Genomic DNA, 13,499 nt, shown 5'->3' on the forward strand with positions numbered 1-13,499 from the left:
CGAGATGGGAAGACTGCAGAGCCTGGGAAGCAGGCAAGATCTGAAGCAAACATCTCTGCCATTTTTATTCACCTACACAGTCTTTAAAGCAGTCTTTGTCTTAGGAGAAGTGGAAAAAAAATAAGCGATGGGAAAACATTGAATTGACAGGGCACCACAGTAAAAACAGAACTGGTTTTCAGGGATTGCTTTAGATTCGAATTTGCTTGAATTCAGTCTTTTTTCCTCTTCATTTCTTATTACTTTCTGATTTTTCCGTCTCCAATATCTCTCTTTACCTTCTTGCTCAGTAGCCTCCTTTGAATACTGTTTCTAGCATCAAGGCTTTTAAATATATACTGTTAAACATTCTTAACTCATTGTAATTAAACAAAAGAAGGAAGTCAGTCTGAATCAATGACAAGCTGGAGAAATAGCAATTTTTAAGGAAATGAAGTTTTATTACTCTTCGGGATATACTAAAACTATTGAAAGCAGTTACAGAGCTACGTCGCTTAGGAAATTGTCGTCTGCCTTATTCCTGCAGAAGCACATATTGTAAATTTACTGCTTGAAATAAAATATGTGGCCTTTTTTCTTTTTTGCTAAAGACCTTTACTCTTTAAATAGACCAACGTTTATTTCTTTACAAATTGCTTAGCAAACATTTTTTTTTATTTGAACATTACAGATACTGACATATAAATGCAAATCTCAGTTGTTTAAAACTTGGTGCTAATGAGGTCATGACCACACACTAAATCTCTGTATCTGCCAGTTATCTCTGTGGCATGGCCACAAGTGTGTGAACAACAAGCTCTGGTCATAAGAAGCATCGGGGGAGAGGATGTGGATGAATTTGTCCAATATGCCTCCACATAATTGGAAAATGGCTCTGTTGGCATCAGCTACGCACCCGTGGTCAGTAGCTTCATCTTCCTTTGTGAGCATCAGTTATCTTAGAATTTTAAAGATAATTTTAGCACCATCATTGTTACTTTAATAATCTGTTTATTTGATATTTCAACTTTCTGCTATATGGTAGTGTTACTTAAAATTAGACTAGTATTTTCTGTTTTCAGCGACATTTCTTGCATATGTATTTATATCCTACTCGTTAAGGCTAATAATACTGTATGAGCTCAAAGAATTGCATCTGAACTATGAAGGAAAAATAATGATCCATTTCATGAGATGAGTGATTTTTACAAACTTCTCATTCCAACTCAGAGTGCTTTTTCCCCTTGATTAAAATGTATTTCTCAATTAAATTAAAATGCGAATATAGACAGTCTGTGTTTATGGTTATAATAGAATTATTTAAAGAAGGTTTTAAATCAGCCTGCTGTTAATATTTCATGCAGGAACTGTTGGTTTTATTGTTGGGCCAGTACTACCATGTTCCATTTTCAAGATTACTTAAAGTGCTATGAAAACTTAATAATACTGCCCAGGTTTTATCAGTTTTTGCCCACTCTTCTCTAGCACGTTAAGAGGGACTGCTTTCCTATATACTTCGTACATTATGTCAAGAATGTTGGAGAAATATCAAGTACTAAAATTTTAGAACCCCTTGAAATTGGGTTATGAATAATTTGCTGTTTGTTTTAAAGAAATATTTTATTACACAGAATTGAATCAGTCCTTAAATTTAAGAGAACCGTATTTTGAAATTTTATTATGAAATTAAAGATCTGGAAAAGTACTTCAAGAAACCATTTAGCCCAACCTTTTAATTTATATTAGAAATATAAAATATTTGTATTAGAAATTACATCTAATGCTATGAATTTAATTATGATCTCTAATGCTATGGATTTAATTATGATCCTTTTAGTATTTTTTTTACTTTTTAAGTGCCCTATCATTTCTCAAACACGTTGATTAAAATAATTTTTAAATAATATTTTATAACTTGATCTTTTTTTGTTGTTATTTTTAGTGATCTCAGTGAAAACCAAATTCAGGCAATTCCAAGAAAAGCTTTCCGTGGGGCAGTTGACATTAAAAATCTGTAAGTATTTTTTTCTAATTTATACTGTTTTTTTAACTTATCTGTTTTCAGAGTTAAATTTATATTAAATAAAGTCTCAGAAAAAAATGGTGAAAGCTCTATATAACTTTATGCTTGCTTAGGAGAGCTTGTAACAATAAGTTTTAAATTGCTTTCACAAGCTATCTGAAGAGATTCTCATTTAGAAGATGTCTTGAAACTGAAGTTGTTATCAAATTCATTCTTCAAACCTTGTGATTAATCTTGTGAAATCTAACGAGGTGATTTGATTAAAAGATATTTACAATGTATTTTCTTCCCTTTTACTGTCAGCTTACTTCAATAACTCCCTTTTCGGTTGTTAACTATGTTTATTGGAAATGCAGAATATAAACTGTTTTTTTCTGGAAAGAGTAGATAATATTTTCCTGTTAGAGATACCTGTAGCCTAGAGCTACAGCTTTTTTTTTTTTTTAGAGCTTTTAGATGACCTTTTTCATTAAATGCCAAAAGTGTGAGAATGGGAAAATTATGTTTTTCCCTTTGCGTAAATATTTTTCTTACATCTTTTTCCCCTCGTATATTTATGAAAGAATATATGTATAGCCTTCTTTAAAAAGAGAAAAAAAGGAAGAAAAACAAAACTGTGTTTCTGTATTTTCTCTTGACAAATCTTTAATCAGGTGTCTTGTGTAGAACTGTTCTTTGTAAGTGGCCATAGTTCTGAAGGTACATATCAGATTTAAGATCTCAGTGACCATCCTAATATTGTCATTATATATCTTTATAAATTTTAAAATACCATATTAGCCTTTGAAAGTGATGGTTTTTGATTGACTGTTAATGCTAGGATATAAAATGTTTTCCTTAGCTTTTACGTTAGTTTGGAATGTAGGGGGAAAAAGTCCCTGTGTGCTGGGATTAACTCTCAGGAATTCAATATTTCTTAGCTAGTAATAAACAGGGCAGGCACTTTTTCAAGAATTAAGTTCTATTCAGAATTCTCCATGGTGAGATCCAACACTATTTTTCCAGTAGTGAAATTGAGACAGATGTTTTCCCTTGTCAAAGACAACGACTATTTATAAAGCTACAAGTTTTGGCCTCTATGTATTCTCCCCATTGTAAATCGTTTTGTTTTAAGTTTGTACTTTCTAAATGTACAGGTAAAGACAGAAAAATACAGGGTATATATATAGAAAATATGTATTCTAGATATAAATTGAGGAGCCATTAAAGTCTTGGCCCTAGGTTTTTATGAGTTTTTACATGTTAAAAGGGTTTTATTTGCTTTCTTTTTATCTTCTCTAGCTGGGGCTTGGGGACGTCTTCAGGTAAATTCGCTAATAATAGGGTGTTCACAACTACCTCTATATCTTGTGTATGGTCAGAACAATATAAAGATCCCTGCGTAGCACCTACTCAAGTTGCCTGTATGTTGCTGTAAAAGGATAGTGATAAAAGGATAGCCACTTGCAATCTTAGGATAGTATTATCTCTAAGTCCTTAAAACAGGTGGCTTTTAATCTTCTTAGTAAGATATTCAGGGAATCCAAATCTATATGTAACCCTTCTTCCTTATTACGAGTATATTTGTGAGTGGGATACCAGTCATGGTGGAATTCCTCCTTAGATTTTCTTCATTTATTGTTTAAAATGTGATTTTAAAAGTTCAGAGATAAAAAGAGAGATGCTAACCAGTGTGCTCTGAAGAATGCAATGTTGATTTAGCAGAATTTAAAAAGAGTCTTTCCCCACATGCATCATTTTCCCCCCCAAATTTAAAGGCAGTTATTATATGCAGTGAGATGAGTTTAGGACTGGAGTCTCAGAATCTTTTGCTATCTATTGGACTGTAGACATGACAAATCAGTAAACATCATTGAACCTTTGCTTTCACTTTTATAAAACGAATATAATAATTGCTTGGGTTTTTTGGGGAAAGGAGGTATGTGAAAGACCTTTTAAAACAGTAAAATGCTATGAAATAAAGTATATTGTTTCATTCTGAAAGTGTTCACTAATCAACTGCTAGAAGTTAGCCCTGAAAAATGTATAGTAAGAAGATGGGAAAGTAGAACATGAAGTAATTTGTCATATTAGGAATGGATAAGATAGACCCATGTCTATTATGGGTCAGTTAGACTTGGAGCGACAAAATGGAAAAAGAAAATATATTAGAAAGTACTAAATGAATATACACAAGACCCTGATTTATAAACAAGATATTAGGTGCTATATGTGCTGAGGAAAGAAAGAGATAAAAGTATTGCTTGAAGTTATCAGGGAATGCTGTAGGAAAGATTTCCTGAAAGAAAATACAAAGGAATCTTCAAGGAGGTTGGTTCGTTGTGTATTGGTGAGTTGTGGCAGGTAAGGGTGGATTGACGAGGTTAGAATTTATTAAAGAGGCTATGCAAAGTTAAAATTTATTCCCACCAGTCTCACAATATCCCTGCTGTTCTCTCTGCCTTCCATGTAACGATGTGAAAGACCATTAGAACAACATTGAAATACCACAATGTGTTTATAGGTTTATTTAATTAATCAGGATCCTAGCGACAATTTTATAGAATTTAACAGTTAAAAGGCATTTTTCAGTAATTAAAAAAGAGTTCAAACTACATTGTTCAAAAACAACCTCTGATTTCATGGGGCTTTGTATGAAGTTTAGATTTATCATGAAAAGTTAAGGAAGATATCTAGTAAAATAGATTAAAACTGAGGGTAAATTTTAATTCATATTATTATAAAACTGGTAGCCATGAGTCGTCAAGTAATGAAAGCCCATAAATATTAATATTAACAGTATTAATATTATTAATATTCAGTGTGGGAAGGAGAGGTACAGTGCTTTGGCCTATTCATCATCCCAATGTATGCACTTACAATTTGGACAGTCCTGCATGGCTACTGTTTCAGGTCATTCAGAGGATAAAAGAGAAAAAAGAAGGCTGGACAAAGGAATATCTGCTTTAGTTGCATCAAGATGATATTTCTATAGCACTGTCTAAAAGTCTGATGCACTGTAACAGGTTTATTGGATTTACCATATTCAGTCCTATTCAGAGCAAATTCCAGTTATCAGAAGATTTCCACCGGAAGCGGTTGCTTTAATCTTGTGGATTGGCTAAATGTGCTTGAGGCAGCACCCTGACAACATGAAATTGATGCTGTGGAAATTTTGCAAATTAGCACATCTTATTCCTCTTCCTTCCGGCAAGCCACACTAAAACTATTCTAGACAGATGGACATTTATCTTACTTTTAAACATCTCCAGCGAGGACTTCCCATAACTTTTTTGCTTATCTCTATTAATTTCTTAACTGGATTAAACCTTTATATTTTATTACCTGATTTTCTCCAGCTGCAACTTAAAGCACTTTCTTTTTCCTGACATTTTAGATGGTGAGATCTAAGAATAACAAGATCATATTAAAATATCAACTAAATTATAATGTTTATAACAATCACTGGCAGCACTTTTCCGTAGGGTTTACATCTGTGTCTTTAAACTCCCCAATCAAGTATGAATTAAAGTATTGATACCATATCATTACCAACTGATGCCTCACCAAAATAATAATGTTTATATATGACTTTTCTTTATAAACTTTATATATATATATATATTTAATATATTTAACACTGATGGCAGTAGAGCCTTTGCTGCCTCCTGATCAAAGCTTGAACAAAAACATGTTACACTGTGCCACAGTTTTGTTTACAATTATCCATGAAGTATTTCCATTTAATGGAATAATTTAGGAGACTATTCAAATTAAACCTTGCTTTATTGCTAAGACTTGTGAGCTTATTCTCTAAATATGTGTTTTATGAATACAAAACTTTTCCAAAAGTCTCTATTTCTGTGAGAAAACATTCCTAGTTGTAGTTATCCCAGAATTTAAGCAAAAAAATGCACAAATATATGAACTTGCAAATTAAATAGATTGCTGGTTGTTATTCACATCACAAAAGCATAATCTACCATAATTTACCACTTTTTTTTAGTGAATTCAACATGAATACTTAAAATAATTAAATTCCAGCAAGCATTATTTTATACATACTGTGCAAAGTAAATCACACTTACCTTTTTTTCTTTCATTTTGCAATACATCCTCAAAATGTACTCAATGTTCCAGTCAAACTTTACTATTTAGTTCAGAAATAAATACATCCCTTTCTCATTTGCTCGCATTATCTCAATTCCATTAACCCTACATCTGTTATGAGTCTTACACTCCTTTTCCAGGAAAACTGCCTCTTGGTAAAAAATAGATTAGGGTAAGTATTTATATTTATTCTTTTTTAACATGCATTAATTTATAGACAAGGGTTTAAGTTACAAGATGATTTAGCTTGGTTCTCTTTGAGTAAGTCACAGTATCATTTGGGAAGCAAATATGTATGGCCATGAATTTTTAGGAAACAAATCACCCAATGTGGAGTGCAGTGATTATTGCCAAGAAGAAGATTTGGCAAACAGGAAAGAGAGTTAATCTATGTGTCATTACACCACTATTTATATTATTTAGAAATTTTAATTTTTGGGGGGAACTCTGTCATCTTCAATTTAGTTTATTGATGGATCAATTAAAACCCATAGAGGGAAAATATACAGTTCTATACTAGGTACACTTAGTATTTTACTTTATTTTTTACACTTCTCTAATTTTATATATCTCTCTACTGTTTTTTTTTTCCTGTATCATCTGCATACTTCATAACAGTAAAGGAACGAGAGTTGTTCGCATAATGAAGATTCAATATGTAACAATGAGAAGAGTGTATTATGTATTTTACCATGCAATTGCAAGACTTACTTTAGCTTTGTCATATAAATTGTCTTAACTGCAAAATGTCTACTGTAGTCAGGTAGTTTTTGTGTTTAGTTCATTACATTTCTTGTCATACCTATGTACTTTTTCCATACTTATCATAAAAATAAAATCCATTGATATCAAATTTAAATTGTAACTTTTAAGTACCCCAGACTCCTTCATAGAGTGTTTTCAGTAAGCCTGAGCCTAAAGAAACTTTGAAGTGGAGCTTAATTTCTCACTCAAGGGGACCACTATCCTTAGTGTTAGATTAAATGCCACAGGTCTTCAGTGGGGCATAGAACCTTCTGAACAAACCTGTGGAGATGGCTCTTCATTTTATAGATAGTAAATGAAGTTGAGTTTCATATTATGAGGGCCAGAGCTCCACTTAACATCCTGAATGCTGTCTGTAGACATAAGGGACAACCAGTGGCTGTCTGGGTACTTAAATGTAAAATGTATCAGGAACTCAGCAGTGCCGCTATTGGTACCATGGGAACTGTCCGTGGTCCTGTAATTTGCCTGTCTAAAAGCACACTGAATTATGAAAATCGCCAACAACTACAGTTAAGTTTGCTACCAACAACCTCTCCAACTTTTCATTTTCCTTTATCTCCAGGATACCTTAGCAGTTTTTCTTCAGCGATGTCATTCTCTTATGTAAAAATAAATCGATACAATATATCTTCATAAATACTTTCCAAAATAAAACAAACAAAACCAAGAAAATTGGACTGATTAATTGGCAATCCAATTCACATATGTATAAAATAGGAATTGCCATGATCCTGTTGTGGCTGCCGTCTTGTTCTTGAGACAGAACAGATGTTTAGGTTTCTTACTTCTCCAACACTGAACAGCCAAATTTTGCTACCTCTGAACAGTTACAGTAGACTGCTAATTGAATTTTGATTTCCAGTTTGTATTCTCATTAGATAATTTTAACATTACAGACAAGATTTGTTTTCATAAAGCATTGTTTTTTAGCCCATCACTACCTGGCTTAAAATCATTCAGTTTATTAAAAAGAAAAACTTTGTTAGAGGCACTATGGCAAAACCCTGGGGATATAGCAGAGTATTGTTATAGTTCTACAAGGTCTGAAGAAATATAGACTCTTCCCTGAGAGAGCAATGACTTTTATTGGGTGGCATAGTCTCTTTAGATATTCTGACTAGTCCTAACATTCTGACTTCCACCCAGGCATCCAGCCGCCTCTCCCACTGAATCTGCGTGCAAGCTCTTTGCTCAAGCCCAAATGACCTCTTTCTTGTGAACATTTACCATGAACATTGTAGAGCCTCTGCTCACAACAGTTTTTTTTTTTTTTTTTTTTTTTATGGAAACTGTCCCCTCCATAGGGAATACTCACTTCTATTTTCTGACTTTCTGGACTCTACCTGTTTTTTAAGGATCAGGTTTTTTTCCTCCCTCACAAATGACTACTTCAGCCTATGGTAATCTCTTCCTTCTCTAACATTATATAGCACTCTTCATCTGCTGGCTTCTTCCTTGAAACTTGGCCATCAGAGATTTAACTGAAACCCTCATTTTCAGAATGAATATCTTCTGAATCTGTTTCCCTAGCCACTTATGTATTGAGTGGGGGCTTCAGCAATATGTCAACTGAAATTCGAATCAAGGTTCCACCAGATGTTTACTACCTACTTTGAATAAGTTGTTGAACTTCTATGAGCCTCATTTTCTCATCTATAAAATCAGAATGATGATAATAGTTACCTTTTCAAGTTATTGGGAGGAATAATAAGATGGTATATCCACAGATCCTGCCATTTGCTATGCGTTCAATAAATGTAAGCAATTACTATTGTCAGTTTCAGTTTCTACCACCTTTGATTAATTTATAGTTACCAGAACATGAAGCTCGACTTAGTCGTCTTTCCTCCATTTTCTCTTACCATCTCTCTTAGAGCTACATTTTGCTTCTTCCCAATAAATTAGCAAGTGGATATAACTTGACACCATAGATTACTCCAATAAAAACTGAGATTCGTTCTTCTGATGAGAAAAACAAAATATTGCTTGAAAGATTGCAAAAGGGTTAAATTCTCAAATAACGTAAATTATTTTGCATTCCTCAGAATAGTACTTACCTTAGTTGTTTTCTTCACTAATACCCAGGTTAACACTGATGTATTTTTATGTTGAGGTAAATTATATGGTTGCAGAAACTTCTGTCCAGGGTGTTCATTTAGGATCAATTTATATTATTCTTTTGCTCTCTGTATGTTATAACTTAAATCTTGGACTACTTCTTAAGCAATCATAATTGAAATAAGATTTGTATATTTAGGAACTCATATTGACTTGAATTTTATATACACAAGGGAAGAAATAGAACAGATCATGCCCATATCCTTAACAGCATTGTTTTTTCTTTTTCTTCCATTTGATTTATATATTCTCTCATATTGATCCTAATCACTTTGATGTGTTTTAAGTCAAAACTAAATTTTTGAAGTTTACCATTTTACAAAAGTAATATGAATATAAACTAATCTTCTAGTAGCTTAAAAAACTGGAAAACCAGAGCATAGTCATAATAATTTTGTTGAGACATTGAGAGACCCTGCGTGGCTTAGAAATTATTAAAGATTTTTTATGTTCAGTGTTGTTTCAGAGTTAAGTATATTTTATGGTTTTCTAATTTTTACAAAAAGAAAATCCATTAGTAATAAGATCTTATTACTTGGATGCTGCAGTAAAATGGGAATTTTCTATGGGTAAGGACAAAACCACCTGAAGTTAGTGCAGGCAGGTAAGTTTTATATGTGTAATTCAAACACAGTATGGTATCTAAATTTCAAAAAATTAAAACTGGAAATCTCTGAAATAAAACTTAAAAGTAACAGAATGCAATGTCTCCCTTTATATCTCAAGATGCAAAGAAAGCAAACTTGCAACCTTTTTGTCATTTAATGTGCCTATTTTTAAAATTTATATTTAGCAGCATTATATATTGTCTCTCACACCTAAAATTAATCAAAATCTGAAACTAGGCTGCATTATTTTTAGTGTTAAAGAAAATCAAATCAGCTTTAGAAATTTTATGTGTGTGAGGCACGGAATAACATCTTTTAGTAAAGACACACTGTGTTGTGTAAGGCTAAATTTACCAGCACTAGGAAAAATTAAAACAGGCAGTCTAGATTTATTCTAGAGCATCGTAAGAGGAGTAGTTACCACTGAAAAGAGAATCATAGAATGTTAACACTGAGAGATATCTTGAAGATTATCTAGTCTTTTTAACATCGTCTTTTTCATGAAATTAATGATACAGCATTTGCTTCAAAACACACACTTACAAACTAGGTCGGTGAAGGATCAGATGGAGAGGGGATTTGGAATTTGAGCAGAAGCAGAGGGGAGAAGTGGACATAGGATAAGGAAGAGAAGACGCCAAAGTCTGTGCTAGGATACGTCGCCAGAGGTCTGAAAGAAACTGCCCATAATACTATCTATACCCCTCTTTCTCTCCAGAAAATAAGAAAAGTGCTAGCTTGCTTCCCTCTGGCAAGTGTCCCCTATGCCAGAAAAGGATCCTAAAGCTGTCCCTAATGTACCTATTGCTCTTATCATGCAAAGATCAACAAATTTATCCTATGTCTGGCTGAATCCTTGTAACATTACTTTTTGGAGAAGTGGAAAAAATACCCTCTTCTTCCTGATGCCTTAATTCAGAACAATTTCATGGCACAATTGGAAATCACATCTAAACAAGGTCAGCCTGTCACTAAATGCATGGCTGAGAACAGATCTTTCCCTGTTTACGGAAAGCAGAAGTGCCCTGGGTTTGAAAGGTAGTGGGGAAGGAAGTGAGCAGGGTGAGAGAAACAAGGTGCAGAAAAATCCTCCAGAAACCCTGAAATAAATTACGCTTTTTCATCGTTTTGACACTGTTTATCTTGAACCATATGCAGACAAATGGAGGTTTGTGCAGAGAGATTTTCTCATGAGCAGTCATGTGGGCACAACACTTTCCATAAACGTTCCTTTGAATATAACAAATCCACCAATTGATTAAAAAAATTATTCATTTTGATTTTGATTGTCCTTTCATATGAGTAACTTTTTCATAAAATACCTTCATTCTCAGAAGATATATGGACTGAGATATGATAGTATTCAGAAAACTTTTAGAGAAAACTTGGGTCTTATGATAGCCAAATAGTCTTAATGTTTTTGCACCAATAAAGGCTTAGATTTCTGTTAAGAATCAGAAGCATATAATCACAAGCAGTGTTAAAGAGGGGTGAAATTACCAAAGTTCCCAGCAGCGTCTCAACTTCTGGTGGTATATGGAAAGTAATCTGCCTTTCAGTCCTTGTAGGACAAGATTTGCTTGAGTGCTTTCTGGCATGCTGGGTCTTCCCCTTTGTGTATAGTATGCATGATTTAAAAGAAGCTGTGTCAGCACTGATTTATACATTGACAGCTAAGGATAATAAGATATGGGCAAACATACAGCTCACCCTTTTACAGATTAACCTGGAGACTGCATTAGGCAAATTTGATAGCATTAAAAGATTTTGCCAATTTGTCTGGAAACAATTTCTCTTTTGTAGTGTGTCAAGGGTAACACTTCATGCCATTGTACTAATTTAAATGGCTTTGATAAATTGTTCAAGAGGTTAGAGAATAGTAGTGTAGATATATATTTAGCACTTTCAAATAAAAAGGCTATTAACTTAATTGTTAAATGAATTTAATCTGTAAAAATCAAAAGTGTTCAAGAATGTAAGTGTTTTCTTGAAACCACAGCAGCCATATTACATCATGAGGCTTTAAAAGTCTTCTTAGAAAATAAAATTATACTTCTGCATTACTTCCTAATAAGTGGAAATGCTTTGGGCTATCACAGTAGCATGGGTGGTAGCTATTATTTGGGGAAAGCCTTAGTTTCTAAAAGCAATAAAATTGTATCTTCTCCAGGGTTTGCCTTTTTGTATATTGCATGTCCTAGATTGTACTATTTGCATGACATCAAGGTAGTCTCCTGTACGAGTGTGTCCCCTAGAGACCTTCTTAAAAATGAGATGCATATTTCATGAGATTTTCTCTATGTACATAATTTCTAAAGTAAGGAATTTGAAGAGGCCCCTCTGAAAGTCACTGGATTAAATCACTGCACCTTTATTCAGTAGTCTTGTGAGAGAAACAGCTATTTTATGGGAATATTTAAACAATTCTTTAAGAACAGACCTCAAATATGAATTAGCCCTTTTGGTGAATTCCGAACTTGAAACAAGGAAGAGATTCATTTGTATTATGATCATAGTCTTACCACTGTACGTCTGCATTCCCTCTCAATGCATGTAGAGCTGACAACTCACCTGACTATGTCATCAGACATTTCTTTTCTGTATCAAGTGAAGCATTAAAATACTTTTTCTTTACCGGAATAATAATATTGCTAAGCATCAAGCTACTAGTTTAGACAACAACTGCTTATTTGTAAAAAAAAAAAAAAAAAAAAGGAAAGGTAGGACAGATAGGATTTAGTACTTAGCTGTTCCATTTCAACCAAGTAAATTCCTTTGTATGAATAAGGAAATTTTAATTCCAAAAACAAGTGGCAGGAAAAAGCAGACTTAACCAAGTTTGGAGCAGCCTCTTTTTTTTTTTTTTTCATCTTTGAATTTTAACAAATGAGTACTTAAGCTACAGGAGAAGATTCATCTGTTTGAATTTTTTATTATTTAGAACGAACTGATACAGCTTTTAAACTTTTTACCGTAGATATATGTAGTGTTTTAACGATGTTGCTGCAGTATATGTTTCTTAATGTTTTGGGCTGGAATTAGCATCTTTGAGAAAAGCAAAAATTTTATTAATTTCTTAATACTTTAAAAACATTTTCTGGAGAGCGGCATAGTTCAGGAAGTTCCTTAATTGAAAAGTATGCCGTATTTACAGTACAGAGAATTCACATATAATGATAAACAATGCAAATTATGAGAATAGTGAAGCTTAATAGAGAACAACTGCTAGCTTTCTAAAATGTATTCCTGGTTGGAAATAGCAGGGAGATATATGGGACTTCATTTCTCTTCCTTGATTTGGAGTTCTCGAAGGAAAACTGCTTTTAAAAGAAGAAAACCTAAAAGTAGTCTTGCTCTTGCCTGCCAAGGATAGTGAAATTAACATGCAGCTGGGCTTCTCTGATAAATGGATTCTGTTAGGTCACTGAGGGGGTGCATGTGACATTAAGTGATTTACAGTCCTTTACCTTAATGAAATTGTTTCAGCAAGATGACGCTGAAAGCTCTTAATGGATAGCTTTTCTTGATGTAATGAAATTGCATTCCTATGGCATTTAATATAAGGTGCAGTTATTATTTACTGGAGCTTTCCAAGGGCTGCTATTTGCACAGACAGTTCAGAACAAAAAGAGATTTCAGTGGCGGCATCGAAGCCAGAATGGCTTGTGACATTCTTAAGCAGATGAGTGTATTTGTGAGAACATTTCAGTTAGTGCAGCCAGGGCTCCATAGACCCTTCAGGAGACTTCCTTACACCTAACCCTGCAGGTCTTCAGCTTTTTACATATATTCCTTTAATCTGTTTAACAGGCAACTGGATTACAACCAGATCAGCTGTATTGAAGATGGGGCATTTAGGGCTCTCCGGGACCTGGAAGTGCTGTAAGTCATGCTTATTTCTCTTACTCTTTAAC

The 13,499-nt window shown here is 33.5% G+C and overlaps 1 protein-coding gene across 2 annotated transcripts in view; it reads left to right on the top strand.

The window, feature by feature from the left end:
* Positions 1-13,499, top strand: part of SLIT2 (slit guidance ligand 2) — a 364,985-nt gene that overhangs the window by 219,648 nt on the left and 131,838 nt on the right. For both annotated transcript variants that reach the window (XM_058546810.1, XM_058546811.1), the window contains exons 5-6: positions 1,922-1,993; positions 13,396-13,467. In XM_058546810.1, the coding sequence (XP_058402793.1) occupies positions 1,922-1,993; positions 13,396-13,467 (144 nt within the window). The remainder of the gene's footprint in view (positions 1-1,921; positions 1,994-13,395; positions 13,468-13,499) is intronic.

The sequence above is a fragment of the Diceros bicornis genome, chromosome 8 (genome assembly GCF_020826845.1).
Source record: "Diceros bicornis minor isolate mBicDic1 chromosome 8, mDicBic1.mat.cur, whole genome shotgun sequence".
Lineage (NCBI taxonomy): Eukaryota > Metazoa > Chordata > Mammalia > Perissodactyla > Rhinocerotidae > Diceros > Diceros bicornis.